General features: G+C 41.9%; 1 protein-coding gene across 4 annotated transcripts in view; it reads right to left on the bottom strand.

The window, feature by feature from the left end:
- The window catches only part of dlgap4a (discs, large (Drosophila) homolog-associated protein 4a), a 141975-nt gene that overhangs the window by 21583 nt on the left and 94947 nt on the right, over window positions 1-25445 (bottom strand). For 2 of the 4 annotated variants that reach the window (XM_036140099.1, XM_036140095.1), the window contains exons 2-6: window positions 5722-6970; window positions 5195-5433; window positions 4737-4814; window positions 3413-3560; window positions 475-721 (exon numbers count right to left, since the gene is read on the bottom strand). In XM_036140099.1, the coding sequence (XP_035995992.1) occupies window positions 475-721; window positions 3413-3560; window positions 4737-4814; window positions 5195-5433; window positions 5722-6900 (1891 nt within the window). In that variant the 5' untranslated portion in view covers window positions 6901-6970. The remainder of the gene's footprint in view (window positions 1-474; window positions 722-3412; window positions 3561-4736; window positions 4815-5194; window positions 5434-5721; window positions 6971-25445) is intronic. The other 2 variants (XM_036140102.1, XM_036140108.1) reach the window with 2 other exon arrangements.

Below are 25445 nucleotides of genomic sequence, written 5' to 3'. Positions count from 1 at the left end.
TAAATCCAGTTTCACTTCAGTTTTATTTCTATAAAGAAATATGAACAAATAGACAGATGTCATAAATGGGAACAGTCACTGTTGCCCTGCTCAGCTGAAGAGACTGAGTTGTTTGGGAGAATGCGAGGAACTTTTATTTACCTCCTATCATACATTGGAGTTTTTAATCTTTTCTGCTTCTGGGATAGAGGAAAAGCCTAGATTAAACAAGTCAAACTGGTCTGTCGTTGCTCCTACAGCAGAAGACTTTTTTTTTCTTTTACTATTAGCTTTATTATTCATGAAGGTAGAATCCCTTGTACTATTATTCAGTTTTAGTTTAACACAAAATCATTTTTTTCCCATCCTGTATTGAATAATTTACACATGCACATGGGCAACTACAGTGAAATTTGCCACATGGAATTGGGTGGCCTGCTTTTATCCGTACATAGATCTAATATGTTTAAAGATCCTCCTCTAAGTGGTACTCACTTGTGTTGGAGCTGTAGCTGTAGCCTACAGCGGTGTGTGGTGGTGTTTCTGAGTCCACAGAAGCAGAGTCTTCGTCCTGGGAACAGCCCGCCTGGATTGCCCGCAGGTAACTGTGGCTGCGAGACCGGAAGCACGTGGGCGCCGGCAGGTCCAGAGCCTCGACTGCCTTTGATTCCCCCTCACAGTACGGTAACGAGTGTCCACAGCCCTGAGCGAATACCTGAAAGAACGTGTGCAGACTGACGCACTGAGGGCAGACCCATAAACATGCATCAACAGATTAATGCTCACATGGAGGGTGGGGGTCCAGTTTAAAAGAAAACTGAGTTGCTCGCAAAGGATTTTTATTTGAAATTGAACGTAAGAAAAGCAGAATCCACCAAAAAATTAATGAAACTTTGTGGTTATCAAGAGTTCACCGTTTGAGTTAGATCTAATTTATAAGTCTGTGTGGGTGAAATAAATGAGTGATTTCGAGTGTATCTTGAATCACCTGCGTCAAAAACATAAAATGAAGTGCATTCAAAATAAAATTAAATAAATTAAGAGGAGAAAATAAATCAAATCAAAATAATATGAGGTAGTGTTTAAACCAAATCATATTTCTGAAAGTTTATCGAGGCTAAACTTTGTGTAGTCTCTGTTTTGTCTTAAAAATGGCCCATATTTAAAGGGTAATGGGTTAGTGAAGATTGTTTTTTTCAAGCGAAATTCTTTCACCAACTAACTTAGCGGCAGTAGATAACTCTCATGTTCTCTTTTATTTAGTATATATCCAAATTAGCTGAATCAGGAGGCTGAAGCTAACAGCTAGCCTGAGAGGCGGCTAAGAGCACGGCAGACCTGTCAGATGTGTCAAATTCAGCACGTTGTACAAATGTGACTTTAGAAAAAACGTTTAAACTGTCATCGTGTTTGGATTTTACAGTTCTTATCAGAGAATGTGAATACTATTTCCATGGGAAATGAAGATGGAAGCGGTGCTCTATTGATGACCTTCCCAGGTGAAACACATAGTGAGAGCAGAATATGTAAAGGATTTCTGGTCAAATTATCTGTCTGATAGTAAAGCAGTGTAAAAAACAAAAGTAATATAGCAATTTGCACTCACTTTTACTTTTAGAACAGAGATCTACTCTGATCAGAAATACTTTAAATGTTCTGTTCTCAGTATGTGTTTTACATGCAAAGAGATATATGCTGACGCACTGCCTCCTACCTCCAGTTTCCATGTTAGACTCTATGCAAATAACCCTCCACTTCAAAGTGACAACGGCTTAAAGGTTCGTGAAATGTGTAGTGTAGCTGATATAATAATGTGGAGGTATGCAAAATATGTGATGTTATTAATCTGCAGGAGGAAAATTACAACTTCTCATAAAAAAACATTGTTCTCTGTGCGCGTAAAGATTAAAAATAAGTACGATTGTATTTCATGACCATTCTAAAAATAGGATTTGTTTCAGAATGAGAACAAGATAAGATATCTGGAGTGGGGTTAAGGCTTAAAACATATCCTTTTATATATTCAAGAGATTTCAGTAATAAATGGGGGGTTTTAGGTCAGGAAAATAAACAAAATCTTCATTATCAGTTGATATATATATATATATATATATATATATATATATATATATATATATATAACAGTTGTCTTGCCTTTACCGTCATCTCAGGGAAACCTAATTCTTTCAGTCATTGCCTGGTTTATGCAATACATGTCCAAATATAGTAACATCTTTGCTTCGCTGCTTTTCTATTTTTATTTCATTTGATCACGGTAGATGGTTCAGCATCCAATCCAAATCCTGGATGAAGTTGTGAAACAAGCTCTCAGCACTTTCCAGCTAATATATTTTGACTCCCTACAAACTCTCTTTGAGCGCTTTTACTGTTGGATCGGTTCTAACACGGTGGGCTGGATGGTGATTGACGGTTTAAACTTAAATAAAAAGCCTTCCAAAATTATTCATAAACCTTGAATGTTTTTACATATTTCTCACAATACAATCAAAAGTTTGTATGTATTATATTAACAATTATGCAAAGGAACGACACGAAGAAATGCAAACCTTTGAAGTGGCAGGTATATAACACAAGGTTTTACACTTAGATCTGAAAAGTGCAGCATTCATTTATATACAGCTCCCTGAATCAACACTTTGTAGAACCACCTTTTGTCTGAGGCGCTGGTGCAAATATTTTAGGGACATGTCTCCTGCAGCTTTGCACATCTTGAGACGTTAATGTTTGCCTATCTCACTTTGTGAAATGGCTATAGTCAGGTTATGTGGACATAGTTGGCGAACATCCATTTTTTAGGTATTGTCACAGATTCTGAATCTGATTTTCTATGTGGACTTTGACTGGACCATTCTGACACATGAACATGCTAAGATCTAATCCATTCTGTTGTATCTCTGGCTGTAGGTTTCTGGTCCATTGGCGTTAGAGGCAGAACCTCCAAGCCAGTCTTTTGCATCCATCCACGGGTTACATTTAAGGTTTCCTTAATTTACCTCTGTCCAATTTTCCATAATCTCTGACCAACATACCAGGGACCTCCTGAAAAAAAAAAAAAAAACATCCCCACAGCATGACGCTGTCGCCACCATGTCTCACAGTTAGGATAGTGTCTTCAGCTAGATGTGCATTGTTAGTTTTTTTTTTTTTTTTTTACCACACGATGATATGTAACATGAATGACCCACTACAGCCACCTTCTATGGGTGTGAACACTTTGAATACTCATCACTGTGAAACATACATTTAAACATTTTGCACAGCTGGTTTGAGTGTGATCCTGTGTAGATTTGAATATATTGTGAAATGATTACATTTACTGAGACCTCTTATTTTTTTTAAGCGGTTAATAAGGGGAGAAATAATGTCCCAAATAACAGAACGCGTAATGCATTTATTTGGATCATAGACCTACCTGAGTGCCCAAGCCTCTGCCCAGTGTGCTGGAGCATTGGTTGAAATCACTGTTCCGGTGGCGTGGAGCAGCCTCCACAGGGCTAACCAGGCAGTCCAGGTTATCAAGGCTCCGGTTAGTGGACAGCTCTTTGAGGGACGGCAGGGAGCTGAGGGTAGGGAATATGATGATTAGCCTCTGGTGACTCTGGGAGTAGAATAAGTGTAGGTTGCGTTTGATTAATGCTATTCTGGGGATATTTTATATCAGATACTGAAAAAAAAAAAATCCCCATGGTGTTTAAAAATTAAATAGTGCTGAAATGTGTGGCTGGTGATATGCATTAGCATGTAAAAAGCAGCACAGAGGAAACAGCAATTTGTGAAATATTCTGTGAGGAAGGTTGTGAAATATTCTTTTTTTTTTTTTTTTTTTTTTTATCGGCGTGGAAATCAATTTCCTCTGTTCTGGCTTGCAAGGTTGGCCGGTGCTGTTAGTGGCAATGTGTGCTCACTAAGCAGGTGCTGGAGTGATTCAAATGAAGCTAATTTTTTTCCGTGTTATGACATCCAGGGCTTGAGGAAACAAGTTTAAAGAACAAACATGTGGTTCGGGGTACCTGCAAGGTGAAAAATGGTACGAGGGAATCGAGGGCCAAAAATGCCACGATAACGAAGTCATTTTATGAATGACATTCGATAAACTTCCAAAAAATAAAAGAAACAAAATCCTCACAAATAACTTACTATAAGGGGTTGTTTATTCTAATGAATATCATGGTACATGTCTAAACACATATTTGAGATTTGATTTAATTATTTTATATTTTCTCAAGTGTGAATAATGATTAACAGAGTCAAATAAGGACTAATAATGCATGTTTAAATAATTGTATATTTAAATAACAGTTTTTCAATCATTTCCAATTTACATAATATTTTATGTTTTTCCAATGATTATTTCATGAAACATTTGAGTAACCCGCTCACAATTTATTCATTCATTGTTTTTATTCAATTATTATTCCTTAAATATATCATGGATGATTAAATAATAAACATGTAAAGCATTTGTATTCCACCGAGTCCAGTGTGTAATGAGTCAATCTCTCTCTCTCTCTCTCTCTCTCTCTCTCTCTCTCTCTCATATATAAACATACAGTATGCTAGAAAAAAATTCACTTGCAACAATTTCTTGTCCTGTGGCACTTTTGGGCCTCTACTGGGGCACTAGGAGGAAAGATATCAGGCAAGTGTGGGCAAAAAAAACGGGCGGTGGGTAGTAGAGGTACGGCAAGGTGAGGGTGGAAGGAAGGCCACACTGCCTGCCTGTGGATCACACTGACCTCAGATGCTGCATAGAGCATGCACTCTGCAGAGGAGACCACAGAAAATCCTCCCGCATGAGAGCGTAGCAGCGAGACCTGTCCATGTGGGTGTGGGAGTAGAGCACATGGCAAAAAATTCACCTCCTATCGCTTATGGCACCAAATACAGAACGATGCTGTAGGTCCGTTCCCTTATGCTCTGACTAAATTGCATCTCCACCTTTATGCACAGTCTCTGTAACTTGTTTTATCATTGCTGCTGTACAATGGGCTGGTAGTTTGTGAAGGGATGCTGCCACCTGCTGTCTACCTTTGAGAAAACAATGTTAACAAAATTCATTTACTGGCAAATCATGTTTCAATGAATATGAAGTAAAACGAACAACAACAAGACTATGGCAAAAAAACCCAAAAAAAAAACAGTAAGCATGGTAGTGAAGGTCAGAAATTCAGTGTGACTGAAAAAAGCAGCTCACTTGCGAGGAGGTGGTGGTGGCTGCTGCTGCTCGCTCAGGGAGGACTGGGTGGCCTTCAGGTAACTCTGGCGGCGCGCTGCCGACTTCGGGGAAGGTTTGGGGCTTCCCTCAGATTCCTCGCTGTCCTCTGGGTCTCCCATGGCTTTCACATAGCTGCCGCTGCGCATCCTTCTGCACGGGATCTCCGTTCCCTTGGCTCTTCCTTGACCCAAGCTTCCCGTCCAGTCGTCCAGGGGAACCTGGATAACACAGACACATCGCTGACATGTTTTTTTTTTTTCTCATTCAAGCAGTGCGTGTGCTTTGCTCTTCTTCTCTGATATTATTCACAGCGTTCATCTCCAATTTCCAAAAAAGTGAAGCAATGTTACTGTGAAAGAAATCCAGAAAAGATACCATGGATGGACCAGGGATTTGAAATATAACATTCAACGAGACAGTATAAGAGTTAAATCAGTAGAGAATTGATGTTTGTGGTTGTAGATGGACAAAATGTGGAAAGGTTATATAACCTGGAGAACTCTTACCTGAAGAAACTGCTGTGCCAGGTCCTGGTGGCACGACTTGGTCTTAAGCAGAGTCCTGTTGACCGTCGCAGAGCCTTTCTGCAGCACCTGCCTGGCCTGGTTCAGGGTGAGCGTGGACCAGGTGCCCCGCTTCACCGCCATGTCGTCCTTGCTCCCCCTGTTTCCTGGCTCCTCGTCCCTGGCTCCAACCTGCATCGCTGGGCATGCAAGGAACTTGAGGTCACTGCTGCTTTTTGAGGTTTTGAGAGAATGTGCAGAAATTGTGTGGTAGCCCTGTGGAATATGTCTGAGAGCGGTCTGGCTGTCTGACACCGCTCTGCCAAGAGTCATCATACTCAGCGGGTTGCGGTAACCTACAGCGATAGTGCCGGCTTTGGTAGTGTCACTGTCCAGAGCATCATCTGAGCCCCAAAGGCCTAGTGTATTAGGTCTAGGTCTCTGTTTTGATCCCTCAGTCTTAGCCCTGTCTTTGCTCTTGCTCCTGCGGCTCGGTCTGCCACCTTCCTCGCCACCTGCTGTTGAATTTAGGCTGCCTTTCATCCCGGAGTTCTCTAAAGACTGCGACTTGGCGAACAATTTCTGCACCGAGTGCATGATGTGGCGGATCCGGCCCGGGCTCTCGCTGCGCTGCTTGGACATTCGTCCTCTGTGGAACTGCAGCGTGCTGAAGCCATCACGCTGCAGGGGCAGGTGCCTCTCGAGCTGATCCAGAAGGCTTGACGGCAGTCGGTTCATCTTAGCCGCCGCTGCAGAGGAGATGGTGGCAGATCCACTGGTGATCATGGGAGCACCGGTCAGACCCAGACCCAAGCCCATTCCCATGGACAGAGAGGTGGACAGAGGACCGGCTCTGCCCCCCTGCCCGACTCCCCCGCCGGCGATGCAACTCTGGGGGCAGTCGAGCTGGTCTGCCTGGGGGGTGAAATGCAGACGAGGGAAGGTGCTGCTGTTGGGAATCTGGCTGAAAGGCAGCAGACAGTCAGGGGTCAGAGAGGTGGGGCTGGTGGGCGTGTAGTGATGGAGATGCGGGTCCAAAGTGCCATAGTGGTTTATTGTAGGGCTCAACAGAAAGGAGCCATGAGGATCAGATGTCAGGGGGCACAGAGGCTTCTGAGGGCACCCCGCGGGTTCACAAGAGTCCGACAGGTGGCGACTGCGGCTGGCTCCTAACCCTTTCATGGTAGCGGATGTGTTGAGCTTAGAGCATGTTTCCAATCAGTTTGGGTCCATTGACCTGGACAGGCGTCACCTGCAATAAGGGAAGATGGAAAACACAAATAAATCATTAAACACATTAAGATTTCATTGAATGATGGTTCAGCATCACAGCTATACTGACCTAAATTACAAATATACAAGCACAAGACCTTTAAATCAGCACAAAACAATAAACAAACATGTGTCAATTGCAACAATCAATTTATTTTCCAGGTTAACTAATTTGTATGGGCAGTTCTCCCTTTATAGAAATTGTAATTAACTATGCATGCACAACAGTTAAAGAGCCACTTGTTTACAATCTGCAGAACTGCAGAGGAGATGTCTGCTCCTAAAGCTTGAATGAGTAAGAGCCCAGTGAAAAGTATTTTTTCATTCTTGTCTCATTGGAATTTCAGAAGACAAATTAAGTCAAAAAAAAAATCATTCATAGTCTCCTCAGCTTGGTTTGTGTTTGTTTACAGATTTTTACAGCATTGCAAAGCCACCCATGTCCTCTAAATCAAATATCCACAAACAGTGCAGTGAGTTGCTTTAATACCACTAACCAGCAGGTGGCGCAATAGCAGCAATTACGCAACATTTTTTAAGGGAAAACCAACATGCATACATAATCTAAAATAAATGAATGTTTCTCTGGATCATGCAAAAAGGAGATCAGTATCATTAAACAATGCAACAATAAATGAGTGGAAAGAAAAATAACAAACAGATGTTCTTTGAATATATTTTAATTACATGTGTTTCAGTTGGGTTTAAATTTAATATCTTAAAAATAATGTGACTTCTTCTTAGGAACTGAGAAATATTTTACTTTGATTATAAAACAAATCAATATACACTTTCAAAATATGAATTTTCAACTATTTTATGAGTTGGTTTCATATTAAGACATTCTCAAATGTTTGAAGTTTGGCCTTAGGCAAATAGTATTTTGCCAATAAAAACTTATTTTGATTCAGTCTCAGCTATGTGCTGTAATCAAAAGTAACTTTCAGATGACCATAAAAACTGGACCTGCAGTTACATTTGTATGCTGTTTATTAGATATAGACTTACTCAGATACAGCAATGATAATGTTTACTTTAACAACTATACAACATTTATTGCTCTATGGAAAGCATCGACTGTTCTGCGAAACTTATGAAACTTCGAGAGCTATTGCTGAAATCAAGTCTGTTGTTTAACACTCTGCTTTTTATGACGTTTAAAATAAATAGTTATTTTAATTTCATTTGATGTCATTTTAAAACTTGAATTTGACTTCCAGCCAGAGGCAGTTCATTCATGAACCCTACTTCTGTAACACACACACACACACACACACACACATCCTAAAACAACCCTAATAAGGCCTATTCTGCAAAAAGCAAAAACAAGTCAAGTATAAAAGACATCAGACACATCAGGGATTCAAAAAAAAAAAAAATCTGAAAAGCAAAGAAAAAACTGAAAATACATCTGCAATTCATTCATGGATCTGAACGGAAGGATGGAGGGATGGATGGATGCACAGACAGATAGATAAAGCATCAATAACCACTTTAGAGTAATTCACTCCAGACTGGGCCCATCTATATACAGTGCTTTTCACGTTCCTCCCAATACAAGTAGGTCCTAATGTCAAGAAAGAACTGAAAATGCTCTGTTTTATGTGTTTATGGAAAGGGATATTTAGTACATCTCACATTGGGTTTTGACTGATCTTCTTTCATTGTAGAATAATTACTTTAAAGTCTGACCTGTCTAAATATGTACAATTATGAACTCAAGATGATAAAATATAGTCCTCAGTTCCTAAAACTAAAATAAAAAACTAAAATTACATATGGCATAGACATGCAAAAAAGCAATATTAAAAGGCAAACGTTTTTTGGTTGCCTGATGGTTTCTCATGTGTTATGCCGCCCTGGGCAGAAAGCCATATTGCCCATGTCAAAAACCACAGTTTTCAGCGCATTAGTCCGGACATGTGTTTTTGACAGGTGCATTTCAGTATTATTGTTGCTGAAAGGGTTAATAAAACCTTCAACATACTGTTAAATTAACATGTATTATAAATCAAAGGTCTGGAGTTAAAAACCAAGATAGGAAGAAACACATTATTTTATCCACACTAGAAATGCTGGATAATACACAACTTTCTCACAGAGCTCATTTGTATCCTGGCAGCCTCAGAATTTCATTTGGACATTCAGAACGAAACATTTACGACTTTTCTTACTGTAAATTTGCACCCTCTCTTTTTTTCCCCAATAAGTATTTGCTTTTTAAGGCTTCTGACTGCTCTACTGCACATTCATGTTGAATGGTGATGATAAAGAAAAAGGGTTTTCTAACAAAGATACACCTCATTAAGATCACACATTACAGTTTTAAACAAGGCATATAAGCATGTTAACTACAGCTGTATTAAAATTTTTAATATTTCCTGCGCACCACCTTTTTTCTCATGACTAAAGTGATCTTTTCTTATCATTTCTTTTTTTTTTTTTTTTTACTTTCAGTCCCAATCTTCTTCATTCTGTCACTAAACACATAAGAACATAACCTGACTTATTATTCTCAGCAAACAGGACAGTTTATTCAGTTTATGGTATGAATTGTTCCAACCAGACAGCCAGAGGCTCGGTATAAAACATCATGATGAAGTACAGCTCAGAGGTATTACACTGACAATGCATAGAACGTTTTTTTTATGACTCATACATGTAAATGAGATTAATATTTAAGAGCTGCTATTTGTCCCAGAGTAGGAGCAAGAATTAGACCCTCATTTCCACAAATCTTATTTCGGGTCTTCGCCAGTCTCCTAAATCCATTTATTGCTGGATGTATTTTGATTCTTTCCTCTCCAACCAAGAGGACAGCGACATCTTCCCTACAAATCACAAACAGGGAAATTTAGATACATGAGAGGTATTTTAGAAGCTAATATGAGATCCTAATGACAGCATACCTAAAATCCAGTTTAATTACACACACATATATATATATATATATATATATATATATATATATATATATATATATATATATATATATATATATATATATATATATATATATATGTGTGTATCGAAGCGATTCTGGTCCACCATCCGGCGTCTCAGGAGGGGGAAGCAGTGCAGTACCAACACTGTTTACAGTGGGGGTGGTGTGCTGCTGACCTCGACTCGGGACGTCGTGCGTCGTGGGCGGAATACTTCGAAGACCTCCTTAATCCCACCAACACGTCTTCCATTGAGGAAGCAGAGCCTGAGGACTCTGGGTCGGGTTCTCCCATCTCTGGGGCTGAGGTTGCCGAGGTTGTTAAAAAGCTCCTCGGTGGCAAGGCCCCGGGGGTGGATGAGATTCGCCCTGAGTACCTTAAGGCTCTGGATGTTGTGGGGCTGTGTTGGTTAACGCGGCTCTGCAACATTGCGTGGACATCGGGGGCAGTTCCCCTGGATTGGCAGACTGGGGTGGTGGTCCCCCTATTTAAAAAGGGGGACCGGAGGGTGTGTTCCAACTACAGAGGAATCACACTCTTAAGCCTCCCTGGTAAGGTCTATTCAGGGGTTCTGGAAAGGAGGGTCCGTCGGATAGTCGAATCTCGGATTCAGGAAGAGCAGTGTGGTTTTCGTCCTGGCCGTGGAACACTGGACCAGCTCTACACCCTCAGCAGGATTCTGGAGGGGGCATGGGAGTTTGCCCAACCAGTCTACATGTGTTTTGTGGATCTGGAGAAGGCATTCGACCGTGTCCCCCGGGGGATCCTGTGGGGGGTACTCCGGGAGTATGGAGTACCGGACCCTTTAATAAGGGCTGTCAGGTCTCTGTACGACCGGTGTCAGAGTCTGGTCCGCATTGCCGGCAGTAAGTCGGACTCGTTTCCGGTGAGAGTTGGACTCCGCCAAGGCTGCCCTTTGTCACCGATTCTGTTCATAACTTTTATGGACAGAATTTCTAGGCACAGCCAAGGTGTTGAGGGGATCCGCTTTGGTGGCCTTAGGATTGCGTCTCCGCTATTCGCGGATGACGTGGTCCTATTGGCTTCATCAGGGCGTGATCTACAGCTCTCACTGGAGCGGTTCGCAGCCGAGTGTGAAGCGGCCGGGATGAAAATCAGTGCCTCCAAATCCGAGACCATGGTCTTGAACCGGAAAAGGGTAGAGTGCCTTCTCCGGGTTGGGGAGAATGTCCTGCCCCTAGTGGAGGAGTTCAAGTATCTTGGGGTCTTGTTCACGAATGAGGGGAAGATGGAGCGGGAGATCGACAGGCGGATTGGTGCAGCGTCTGCTGTGAAGCGGGCGCTGTACCGATCCGTTGTGGTGAAGAGAGAGCTGAGCCAAAAGGTGAAGCTCTCGATTTACCGGTCGATCTACGTTCCTACCCTCATCTATGGTCACGAGCTTTGGGTCATGACCGAAAGAATGAGATCCCGGATACAAGCGGCTGAAATGAGTTTTCTCCGTAGTGTGTCTGGGCTCTACCTTAGAGATAGGGTGAGGAGCTCAGTCATCCGGGGAGGACTCAGAGTAGAGCCGCTGCTCCTCCACGTCGAGAGGAGCCAGTTGAGGTGGCTCGGGCATCTGGTCAGGATGCCTCCTGGACGCCTCCCTGGAGAGGTGTTCCGGGCACGTCCCACCGGGAGGAGGCCCAGGGGAAGACCCAGGACACGCTGGAGGGACTATGTCTCCCGGCTGGCCTGGGAACGCCTTGGGATTCCTCCTGAGGAGCTGGCCCAAGTGGCTGGGGAGAGGGACGTCTGGGCCTCCCTACTGAAGCTGCCGCCCCCGCGACCCGACCCCGGATAAGCGGAAGACAACGGACGGACGGACGGACGGATATATATGTGTGTGTGTGTGTGGTAAAGGGTGCCATTATATGCCTTTAAAAGCCAGTATGCGACCAAATGAGTAACCAGGGTATGCTTTAATCTTTTTATTTGTTTTTTATTTGTACAGAAACTTCATTCCCTAACCCGGGGGATTTTGTCGTATTTGTAGATTTTCAGTGCTGCAGAGAGAGACGGCTCCATAACTTTTGTCTATTTTTGAGAAACCATTGGTTCTTTTTACTGTAAACATTTGATCTTTTTAAGCAAAATTTGGATTTTCAATTATTCCATACAATAGAAAAATGCATTTAGTTGTTATTATTAGTTCTTAAAGAGATGTCAGAATTAGCAAAAGTTTGTCAGAACTTTACAAAATTGGTAATTGGAAATCAGTCAGAAAATTTCTGATCAGTGCATCTCTACTTAAAATAAAATATCTTATTTTTACTGTAGAAGTAAAACAATTTTGTGAAAACGACAAATACACAATCACCAGTTTTGCACTTTTGGTGGTTTAATCACGTTTTTATGTTTATCTTGTGACACTAGAGCCTTTATTTAAAATTGGACTGATAGGAAAAAGACCTGAGTGAGGGGAAATACATGCGGCTGGGAGTTGAACCCGGGATGGTTACATTTAACTTGATCAGTGTCTAGGATCTTTACCTCTTTTCCTCAGACTAAATATGCGACACAAAGACCCGCTCATCTTGATTCATTTTTCAAATTAAGGAAATCTAGAGAACATTCCTTTCAAAGTAAGGACGATGTTGGTCTTCATAAGTCAGGGAATTACAACAAGAAAGTAGCTACTAGCCCAAATGTCTCTTTATTTACAGTGAGAGTAATGATTAATGCATTTAAACCAACTGGGAAATATGACAAACAAAGCTGGAAGAGGACCCGGGTCGGTCTTGGCACCACGAGCAGTGAGTAGGAGGGTTAAGCTCGCTGTTAGAGAACTCAAGCTAACCTTTTAAAATGAGATTATGCTAGTACTATTTCACATATATTTAACGAGCGTCATCAGTAATTGTGAAGGCTGCCAAATGACTTTATTTTTATTGTGGCGTAAAACACAATCCGGCTCAAGGGAAGAGAGTTGGCAACACGAGCATGGAAAAACAGGTACAAGGTAGCGAGCAGAGAAGTGCCACGGTGAATGAATCTCTACATAAAGGGGTTCGCTCATTGTCAGAGCCGACTTTGAGCAGACGGCAAATTACATCAAGGTTCTGAATACTTACATTTCACGGAGCAGAAAATTCATGCTGGATTAAATTCAGCCCAACAGATGCTGTCTGTATCTGAGGGGAATGACTCACAGATCAGTCAATGGTGAGAGCCCTCTCCCCACAGCAAGCATGAAATCTTGCCTGCGAGCTGAATGTGGAATGTTAACTGCGCACATTTTCATTCCAGCGTGTTGCTTTGCCACTTCTTACGGCTCTCTGACCTCCCATACAATCTAAAGTGCGAGAGCAGCCACTTATCTGAGTCAGTGCTCCTGGACGCTCACAGCAGTGTGCTGACAAACACACCAGTGCTTTACGTCGGCCCAGCCTGCCGCAATTCCTCCACCAAAAAAAAAAAAAAAAAAACTGACTGCAGCCCAACGCGTTCGCATCCTGTAGGCGCCACTGCTGACAAACTGACACACACCTACACAGTGACACACCAACACGCACTGACATACACACACACAGACGTGTTAAACTGCCCACCCACCCATCTCCCGCGCAAACCAAACTCTGACAAGTGTTGAGCATCGCAGGGGTAAGATGAGAAAGGCATAATGCCCGCAGTTCATGTCACTCCGTCAAAGGTTCAGAGCATCCGTCTGTCTATGTGTGTGATGGAGCCCAGCAGGCTAATGTATAATTACAAGGTGGGTGTAGGAAATGTTAGCAAATACAGCATCTGTCCGTGCTTCACAGAGGACTGTGGGTTCATTCAATCACAGGAGCCGTTTTAACAAGCAGGATCATGTGCGTGTGTGTGTATACCCACGTACGCTCTGCAGGGGACTTAATAATTGCATTTTGGCTACAATGGCGGGAATCTTACAGTAATTTCAATAACTAAATGGTGTGGTAATTCCAACTTGATAGCGGGAGACCGGGAATTTACAATAAGCAAATGAGGCTGGTGTTTTTTTCTGAGACAGTTAATGACTGTAAATTCAATATTTGTGTAGCCTTTACAATAGTCAGAGTCAATTCTGTGGATTTAGGTTACACTGCCAGGCCAAAAAAAAAAAGAACGAAAAAAAAAACGTTGCCACATCGAGTTAACTAAGCAAATAGGTATGAGCCTCCCATTGGATAATTACTGCATGGGCGATTATATTTCAGCTGGCAACAAGTCATTTAAACCCAACTGGTGCAATGAGTTGCTTCTCATTTCTTAAACAACCATGTGGAACGACACATCCTGTAGTTATGGAAAAGATGTCAGTCTGTTTCAGAAGGGTCAAATCATCGGCATGCATCAAGCAGAGAAAACATCTATGGAGATTGCAGAAACTACCAAAATTGGGTTAAGAACTGGCCAACGCGTTGTTACAAACTGGAAGAATAGTGGGGACCCATCGTCTTTGAGGAAAAAATGTGAGTGGAAAAAAAATCCTGAATTATCGTGATCGCCGTTCACTGAAACTTTTGGTGAAACCAAATCGAAGAAAGAAGAACTCCGGGCTATGTTTAATAGTGGAAGTAAGAGCATTTCCACACGCACAATACGAACGCAACTCAAGGGATTGTTACTGAACAGCTGTGTAGCCTTAAGAAATCCACTAAGCAGTGAGGCTAACAGGAAAAAAGGGCTTCAATTTGCTGGAGAGCATAAAGATTGGACTCTGAAGCAATGGAAGAAGGTCTTATGGTCTGATGAGTCCAGATTTACCCTGTTCCAGAGTGATGGGCACATCAGGGTAAGAAGAGAGGCAGGTGAAGTGACACACCATCATGCCTTGTGCTACTGTACAAGTCTGTAGGGGGTGGTGCTATGATCTGGGGTTGCTGCAGTTGGCCAGGTCTAGGTTCTGCAACAGTGTGTGCTCAAAGAATGAGGTCAGCTGACTACCTGGATATACTGAATGACCAGGTTATTCCATCAATGGATTTTCTCTTCCCTGATGGCACGGGCGTATTCCAAGATGGCAATGCCAGGATTCATTGTGCCCGAGTGGTTCAGGGAACTTTAGACGTTATTTTCACACATGGATTGGCCACCAATCCAGAAAGAGTCCAAACTCCATTGAGAATCTTTGGGATGTGCTGGAGAAGGCTTTGCACAGTGAGCAGACTCTACCACTTTGCATTGTCTCTGTACTGAATTGTGCTATATAAATAAATTTTCCTTGCCTTGCCTTGCCTTGCCTTACCATCATCAATGCAAGATCTTGGTGAAAAATGAATGCACCACCCATCCATCCATCCATCCATCCATCCATCCATCCATCCATCCATCCATCCATCCATCCATCCATCCATCCATCCATCCATCCATCCATCCATCCATCCATCCGTCCATCCATCCATCCATCCATCCATCCAGTTACTGCAAAACTGGGTGGAAATAAATCTTGTGACAATGCAGAATCCTATTGAAACGATGCCACAGCGAATGTGTGCTGTAACCAAAGCTAAAGGAGGTCTTACGAAATATTAGAGTATGTGACCTTTTATTTTGGTGTTGACTTTTTTTTTTTTGGCCAGGTAGCATATAAAATACTCACACATATGCTGACCTCAGTGTACTAAAAGCACATTGTGAAAATGTGCAAAAAGCTTCAAAATCACATTCACCTTTTACACCATATAGAGCAAACCCATTAGGTGCTTTTCTGCATTGTTTTTTTTAACAATTAATATATACATTTTATAGTTTACACAATAAATTTACCAAAAGGCAAACCAATAAAAAATATATGAACAAAAAGGAAGTTTTGTTTGCTTTGGATTTAAGGACATCCAAATTTGAGGTCAGAAATTATGTAGTACTTCCTCTAATTTTGTACATCTTTGTCCCATTCACCTGAGTTGTTTATTGTTTAAAAGAAACTGTTGTCAAAACAGGTAAAGCAATATGCAAAAAGTCAAAAAGCAAATAGTCCAAGCACTGATCAAAAGAAGGAATTTTGCTCATGTTTTTTTCACTTAACAGTCTGCAGCCATTACCCAATGAAAAGCAACAAAACTGTAAAAAGTAAATGACATTCGCTGCCTATTCCCTTTACATTGAACTTACCCAAAGTTTTAACAGGGTCAAAAGAGCAAAGCTCTGTGGCTTTTTGATGACGGACTTTAAAGACTCTTTAAAACCCTTAAGGACAAGCAGGACACGGTGGAGACCCAGAGGAGTTATTGTGACTGCAGTAAAATCTGGTTCCTGCTCGGGCATAAAAGCAGGTTACTCTGCATGTAAAGTTCATATAAATCCCCCTCGTGTTAATAAACCGCATTTCTTGGCTTGCACAAAGTGCTAAAAATAATACAGTTTTCTTCTCCTTTTCTGGCCTCTTGGGACAACAGAAATAATCTACAAACAGCCGCTGGCCAGCTAACACATTTAAGTGCAATAAAATCTCTCCGTTTATGTCTATTTAATGTCAAATAATTCCTGAGGGAAACATTTCACTCTTTAGTCACTAAATGCTGCACCAGCTGGCCGCTAACCGTGTTTGAGGCCGAGAACGTAATGCAAAGCGGGTTTTGGAGCCCTTTTTTTTTTTTTATTACTGTAAACAGCCTCGTGCTGCAGAGGAAAACAACACGAAATTATGAGCGGCGAGCGTGATCTGAGGAGAGCTGCAGAGTGGGGTAATGATTCTCTGCGGCTTCATTACTACCAGTGGCTCATTCACATTAACCATAATGATTTAGATTAGTATGCGAAAAATATTGACTGCACCACAGTTACATAAAGATATGAGACAAGCAAAAGGCAACAGCCTTTAAACACGGTGTGACTTCATGACCTTCACTTCTTTGTTTCAGGACTCAGTTATTACCATTATTTCAAGGCGACCACCAATAGAACACTTACAGAGAAAATGCTACATAAAGAAAAAAAAAACAACTTAGGCATAATCTTTTACTCCTAATAAGTCAACATCACAAAATTTGGAGGTAGCACATAGAGGGAACATATGGACAGAGCTACTAAGTCTTGTCTGAGACATCTTTACTGCCCAGTTTATTGTGTGCTCCAGCAATCTGAGCAGAAAACGACTTCCATTCAATCATGCCTCCATACAGCACAGCTCACCTCCTTGATTGTTTCCCCTGGTGGCTTGTCTGGAGTGTTAGACATCCCTGTGGCCAGGCCTGAACGGGAGATCACTCCACCAAGATTTTGAATACTTAAAAACAGAATAGTGCGGAGTTAGGAAGTGAAAGGAATATAGGAGAGGGTTTTAATCATTTTTAAACAAAAACCTAAAACGTGATTTGTTTTCTGCTCCTCCTGAGTCACCTTTCTCCTGAATGAGAGCTGCAAGTCTTTTTCGACATATGGATTCAGCCAGACTGGATTCAGCCAGACTGTTCACTGTGGGAAGACACTGATGTCTTCCCACAGATTCACGAGTGGATTTAGGTCTGGACTTTGACCGGGCCATCCTGACAAAGGAGAAGCTCTGATCTAAATCATTCCACTTGGCTGTGTTTATGGTTAGCGTCCTGATGGAGGGTCAGCCTCTGCTCTTTAGGAGCCACAAACGTCTGCAAGGATCGCTCTGTATTTAGCGTCGCCCATCTTCTCGTCAACTCTGATCAGCTTCTGGGTCCCAAAGCATAATGCTGCCACTACCTAGTGTCATGCTGGAGATTTTGTTTAGATCTGATCATATTAGCTTTTTTGCCATGGAGTGCATGAGTAACCGGTGTCATGCCAACTGATTCTTCCTCTAGAGCTACTCAAGAGTAACCACAGGTGTGCTCTCTACCAAGTCGTTAAGTTTGGGTGCGTGGCCATGTCTTGATAGGGGTATGGTTGTCCCATACGGTTTCTATTTTCTATTTATGAAGGATTAAACTGTTTCCTCTGAGCTATTCCAAGATAGTGATACTGTCTCATGATCTAATCCTGCTTGTTACCTTCGTCCCAGACCCATCTGGTGTGTTCATTGGTCACCGTGATGCTATTTTTGCGGTAGTGTGGTGTAATAAGCCTTTGAGACGTTCACAGAACAGCTATATTTAAACTGGGTCAAAATTGCGCTAAGGAGAAATAAATAATTACTAGTTTGGGGACTTCTGATGGCAGTTGGCTGAGCTGGATTTCATTTAGAGGTTTCAGAGCAATGGGGTTTGTATACAAACGCACGGTGCAATTTTCACATTTTTATTTGGAAAAATGAAGAATTGAAAACCCATGTATGACTTTGCTTTCAAGTCGCGATTATTAACTACTTTCAGACTTTTTAATCACACAAAATCACAATAAAATGTGTTGAAGTTTATTGTTTTAATGGGACAAAATGTCAAAGAGTTCAAATGATAGAAATATTTTTGTAAAGCACTCTTTGCACACGACAAGCTCAAAACCCAAGTGGTGTGACAAAAATTATTGGGACAGAAGGACTCTATAGATAAATAAAGCAAAGCTTTTGTATGTAATGCTGGTTCCCGGAGTCTCTGGAAGTCGAATGCAAGGCAAATCTTTTAGTTATCAGGCTCCTCTCCTGTGGATCCAACCAGTTCCAGCTTTGGTCCGTGAGGCAGACACTCTGTTTACTTTGACTTTGCTTTTGATAAAGCTTATAGCCAGAGTGGCTTAGGTTAACCTGAGCAATCTCTGTAGTTATGCTGCTATAGGCCCTACTGTTCTCCAATTTGTAATGTTTGGTGTTATTTCAACGTTTAATTGCATATTCTCTCTGTCTTTTTTCTCTTCATTGTCGGTATGGTCGTCTCTTCACTGTTTTCTCTAACCCCCTGTTGGTTGTGGCAGACGGCCGTTCACACTGAGCCTGGTTCTGGTTCTACTGGAGGTTTCTTCCTGTTAAAGGGGAGTTTTCCTCTCCACTGTCGCTTCAGGAATGCTCAGTATAAGGGATTGCTGCAAAGCCATTGATAATGCAGACGACTGTCCACTGTGGCTCTGCACTCTTTCAGGAGGAGTGAATGCTGCTTGTCAAGACTTGATGCAACCTGCTGGATTTCCTTAGATAGGAAACTTTTTACCCAATCTGTCTGTATGATTTAATTAAATTCGACTTCGTAAAGCACCTTGAGCTTGGATGTGTTGTGAATTTGCGCTATGTACATAAAATTAAATTGAATTATTACATGCTGGTTTGCATGTGAGCGTGTTGGCTCATTATACTGATGCTTTCAGGAAATATGTGAATCTCTTTTGCATGTTCATAAATAGAAGCCTAATGCTCGCTGCTGGGAGACATTGGAGAGTTAGCAGTTTTTTTAATGCACTATAGGTCCTATAGTCTATTCCGGTCTATTCGGCCTTAAAATAAAATATGCATGAGCCACGCGGCGTGAATGAACTGTAAAATCGATCACGTCAGTAATGATGGTCTTTGTGATCAAAAACCATGAAATTGTGTTTGACCTCACAGCGCACTGCATTAATTTAATGCCACAGTCAATAAAAGTTTAGGAAAGTTGGCAAATCAGGAAGATTTTTCAAAATTAGGAGAGTAAAACCCTTGAGTGTTTACTGTAGCTGAGCTTAAACCTTTGGAACATCAGCACTTAATGGTTAGATTTTAAATAAAAATCTATTCTGATCATACTTGTAATACGACTGCCTTTAATCACATAGATGTGGGTTGCTTGTTGTCAACTAAAAAAGAAAAACAAATACCACTTTTTGTTAAGGAAGAGAGAATCAAACTCTAAACTTACACTAGATGAGCTCCTAATCTTCCCAGGGTCGGTGTAATAGCTGCTGCTTTGTCAAGCCTTCATCATTGGCCCACAGAGAGGTCACGTTTCAAAGCCTGACGCTGAAGTATGGCTCTGGTTAGTTCTGCCTGCGGGCCCGCTAGCCAGCAGAAGCAGGAGCTGCTGGTCTGTGTCCCACAGAGCCACCAAACAGGCCTGTAATAAATGTTTCTTGTAACTGTGCACTTCCCCTGCAGCCTGCAGTGATGAGCAGAGGGAAAGGCGAGAGAATTATCGATCCGTTCTCACTCCTTGTTCTAGGGGTGAATATACAGCTGCTGGCTATTGGCTCTCGCAGTCTCCAGCAGTAATCACCTCTTTCCTCCTTTTGGTTCTCCAGGCCATCCACTCTCCTTTACCCACATGTCCAATACTTTTACCCAACAGTCCACTACAATTATTCACTGCGTGTATGCGCCATAGTGCTGTAAGTGATTTCTGTGGGTTATGTTTTTTTTTTTTTTTTCTTAGTCCTGTTTATTAGCCAGACTTCCCAAACGGGAGTTGAATCAAATGTTGTAACATCCGGTGAAAAAGTGTCTGCCTTCTTCCAGGCTTCCACAAGTACAAAGTGCATGCTTTCAGTAATAACACTTAAGATGGGCCACCCGCTATCCCCACTGTCTGGTGAGAATATACTAATAGCTTGTTGCACTTGGGAAGTTATGTCATCTGTGCTTCCTGTGGATAAAATCAGTGTTATTCTCTTCTGCCTCCAGCAAGCAAATCAACAAAGCGTATTTATGGGGATTACTTGGAAAATTAAAGTGAAATATTTAGAATATTGTGAACTCAATTAAAAGAAATCTTGACAACTTTGTTATGCATTCTTCTATTAGATGATTTCAGACATGGACATCACATTTTCAGATATGAGTCCTCCATCCATCCATCCATCCATCCATCCATCCATCCATCCATCCATCCATCCATCCATCCATCCATCCATCCATCCATCCATTTGATACCTTTCGCTGTGGTGGATGCTAGTTAGAGCCACACTGTTGGTAATTCTAACATTTTAAATAGTTGGTTCAGATTTTTTTTAACTGATATTCTGGGAAGGTATTGTCTGTAATATTTTGCTTAACTGTAATTGAAAGATGTATCACTGTGAGCTAGTTGGAAATTAAATACCAGTTTTTTTCGGACCACAGGCGAACCAGATTATAAGGAACATTAAATAGTCTTCCCAAGTGTGTAATATCACTCTGCCCCTTCACGTACAAAGCTCTCTCCTGAGAGCTTTCCGTCTCTGTTGGGAGGACAGAGTAGTTGGACTACACTGCAATGTTTCTAACATAAAGCCAAAATAAATGTAACTTTTATATTGAATTAACTTACTAGGTTTACTGTTGATAGCGCATACTCCAGGCACAGGCTGCCTTACATGAATGCCCTTCTAATTTAGACATTACAGTCAGGCAGTCTTGCAGACTGCTCAGGGGTCCTATCAGGTAGTGACACTGTGTACCCTAATGCTCTGAATATCCATTGAGCGGCTTCATTGCTAACCAAAGTCGCACTTACACAACAGATTTTTTTAGCGCATTGTACCACATAAAATCGATCAGTAAGCACAAGTACGGTAATCATATATAAGGCGCAATGGATTATAAGGTGCACCATCAATTTTGGAGAAAATTTAAGGATTTTAAGTGCGGCTTGTAGTCCGAAAAACATGGTAAGTCATTGAAGTGATGGAAACAAACAGCTGCTTTCCCGGACCTCCTCTGGTTTAGCAGGAGGCATCACACAGTGAAGATCAAGGAGCTCTCCAAACAAGTCAGGGACAAAGTTGTTGAGAAGTACTTGTCAGGGTTGGGCTTATAGAAAAAATGCAACTTTTTGATGCTCCCCCGGAAAACCATCAAATCCATCACCATCACCTTCAAATGGAAATCACACGATACCACAACAAAACTACCAAGAGAGGACCGACCACCAAAACTCACAGACCAGACCACAAACACAAAGACGGCATTAATCAGAGAGGAAACACAGAGACCACAGAGCTCCACAACAGAGACTGGAGGATCAGTCTTTAGGACCACAATTAGGCGTACCCTCCAGAGAGCTGAGCTTTATGGAAGAATGGCCTGAAAAAAAGCCATTACTTTGTCCTAAAAAAAAAAACAAAACATGTTTTGATGTTTGCCAAAAGGCATGTGTGCGACTCCCCAGATGTGTGGAAGAAGGTGCGTTGGTCAGATGAGACAAAAATGTATATTTTTGATCACCAAGGAAAGCTAAGTGTCTGGGGCAAACCCAACACACCCCCTCTCCTCGAGAACACCATCCCCACAGTGCAGCATGGTGGTGGCAGCATCATGCTGTGGGTATTTTTTCCATCTGCAGGGACTGGGACGTTTGTGTGAGTCCAGGGAAAGATGAGTGCTAAACGCAGGGATGCTCTTGAGCAAATCATGTGTCTGTCTGTGATCAACACTCGACTGGTTCTAAGAGGAAACATTTAAATGTGTTGGAATGGCCTAGTCCAAGTCCAGACCTCACTCTAAATGAGAATCTGTGGTCAGACTTGAAGATCCCTGTCCACATGATGGGTGCTTTTATCCGTCATGAAGGAGGTGGAGCAGTTTTGACCTGAGGAATATAGCAAACATCTCAGTGGCAAGATGTGGCGAACTCCTAGAGACTTGTCTAAAGCCACTTACAGAGAGAGCGTAAACACTGGGAGGGCTGATTAGTGTAACAATGAACTGGTGAGACTACTTCGCCGAATGAGCTGCAGCTGTGAGGGAGAATGAACCGAGACGCTGGGGGAGTCTTTGTAAACACTACAAAGAAACTCATAACGTAACTGAACAAGACGAGAGCAGGAAACATAAGCGTGAGTAAAATGCTCCCAGAACATGAGTAAACACTGAGCCAGACCTGTGCTGATGTCACACATCAACTTTTATCAGGATTGTTTATCATCTTTGATTTGTGAAATAGTTTATTTTACAAAGTGGGCAGTTTTTTCCCTAAATAGGGAAAGTGGGCAGTTTTTTCTAGTTTTGCATTGCATTACATTGAAATGACTGTTGTCATTTCAGCTTTTAACTTTTTGCTCTCTCTCTCTTTTCTTTATAGTAGGCACACCTGGTCTGTCGTTCTGTTAGCTGTGACATCGTCCAGGGAAGACAGATCACCCGCTATTACCATCTAATGTAGAAGAGATTACTAGATCAATGTGTGCTTCTGTGCTTTTTTGTCTGTCTTGTTGTGTCTCTGCTCTGTCTTCTCTAACCCCCAATCGGTCGAGGCAGATGACCATTCATACTGAGCCCGGTTCTGGTTCTGCTAGAGGTTTTTCCTTACCGCTAATGGGTGGTTTTTCTTTCCACTGTCGCTTCATGCTTGCTCAGTATAAGGGATTGCTGCAAAGCCATGGACAATGCAGACGACTCTCCCTGTGGCTCTACGCTTCTCCAGGAGTGAATGCTGCTCGTCGGGACTCAACTGGTTCCCTTATATAGGAAATTGTTGACCAATCTGTATAATATGATCGATTTTGACTTTGTAAAGTGCCTTGAGATGACATGTTTCATGAATTGGCGCTATATAAATAAAATTTAATTGAATTGAATTGTATAAAACAGAAAAAGCATTTTAATAAAAAAAAATTCTTGTATAAAAGTTTATTGCTTTATTTAATGAAATTAAATCTCAAAATTTTATTTTGAGAGTTTTGTTGCATCATCGCATCAAATATTTATCACTAGTTCAAAATATCTCACGTTAAGTAGGTTCTGTTTTTAGCGCCTTGATTTCCAACTGCATGGATGGTCAGTACGACTGCATGTCCAGCTGGATGCCAGAGACCAGCGGATATAACTGAATCACTCTGACAGCGCAGCTATAACTGGAAAAAACAAACATTTGTTTTAAGCTTTGTTTATAACATCAGGGGCTGAAACGCAGAGAAAACTGCCTGTGGGGAGGACTTAACAACCAAATGTTCAATCGCTTCAAGCGCGAACGCACCAGACTACTGCAGCCCAAAACGAAGCAACCGACACAAAGTTAAGGTTGTCTGAGGATAGCTCGTTATTCCCTTCGAATCTGCAGCAGTGCGAGTCAATTTTTGGATTATTTCTGGAGCCAGATCATCATTTGTCATGGTCATGTTTTAAGCTGATAGCTCTGTTTAGCACAAAGCCAGCTGGACCAGATAAGACCTGAAGATCAGACTGTTGCTTTCGGGCTTGTCATGTTTTGGGTAAGTCACTGGTGCTGTGGGGAAATGGTGGGGGGAGACAGGCAGTCAGGCAGATGGGCTGCTTCATGTCGGAGCACAAGCAGGAGCAGCTGACAGCTTCCGTGCTGCTCCGTCTGTATTTACAGAAGCTGCGCGAAGCACCTGCTTAGCTCTTCCAGGGATGTACATGTCGGGGAACGCAGACCTGCACTTCAAAACGTGAACGCTTTTTACAGCATCTGACACGAGTGTCGCTGCTTTGCTTTGACTCTTACCGAAATACCCTCAGCCAGGTGAGCTGGCAGGTCATCGGAACGTCTCCGTAATTTGCTGATTAACGGGATCCTCAAGAAACGTTTTGCCTTTTTTTCACCTCCACAGACATCTAATTAACACACAGAATGTACAGTTTTACCTTTAGCCATTTACTGCCCTTTATGTACTGTTCCTTAACTGGATTTTGTATTCGATAACATCTTCTGCCAGAAAATCATTACTATGATAGCAAAAACGTACAACTCTGCGATTCTGCATGACAGAATGCATTCACAGAGCTGACAAGAAGCATTGAAATCACAGGATTATTTTCAAATAAAAGGTTTTATGACCTGCTTCCAGCTGACTTCAGAAATTGCCATAATCATTATCCCATCAGAATAATTTATTTTTAGTATAAATACAGCTTTACTTTGAAGGCCTCAAAGTTTATTTTTTTATTTTTATATCAGAGAACAAATGGGACAAACACCCTCAGACAAATCTGGACTACAGTTCTGGACACGTTTAAAGCAGTGTTAATTTATAAAACAGCATCCCAAGCTGTAAACTCCTCAATGAGCACTGTTCAGTCCATCATCTGAAAATGGAAAGACTGTGGCACAAAGGCTAACCAACTAAAATACAGAAAAACCATCTAAACAGACAGGCTGGGGACACCAGTAATAACCAAGGTTGTTTTGGAGGAGCTGCAGAGATCTGCAGCTTAGGTGGAAGAATCTTCTGACCAGACAGATGGTTGTGGACGACATACGTCTGGTGTCTAAGGGAAAGAGGAACGAAGAAAGATAAGCGTGAAAGAAAGTCTCATTTGCATTTTGCCACAAGCCATGTAGGGAACACAGCATCCATGTTCAGGAGGGTATTTCTGTCAGAGGAGACGGAAATGTAACAATTTGGCTTTCATACAAAACATTGCACATCACCTTGAATGCGCCATAGTGTTGTGTGAAACATGGTGCCATCATTGAGCTGTGGAAATGCTTTTCTTCAGCTGGGGCATGTATCCACTGAAACCCACTAAACATGAGCTACTTTGTAGAGAAGAGCCACCCAACACTGAGTCTGTAGAAGTGCAAAGCTTGTGGAGATTTACCCAAAGAACCATCCTGCACCTTGCTCAGTGTGAAGCGGCCAATCAGGCGTCAGGATCTCCCTAATCCCGCCCACTGAGTTTGACGGATGAAGGTGACGGTCTAAATGATTTCATGTTAAGTCGGCAGCACGACACCATGAAATAAATAAATACAGAGAGAAATAATTAAATGTTTTCAATTCAAATGAATTTATTTA

This window comes from Fundulus heteroclitus, chromosome 1 (assembly GCF_011125445.2).
Source record: "Fundulus heteroclitus isolate FHET01 chromosome 1, MU-UCD_Fhet_4.1, whole genome shotgun sequence".
NCBI lineage: Eukaryota > Metazoa > Chordata > Actinopteri > Cyprinodontiformes > Fundulidae > Fundulus > Fundulus heteroclitus.
The sequence above is the reverse complement of the archived record's forward strand: the minus strand, read 5'-3'. Positions and strand labels throughout refer to the sequence as shown.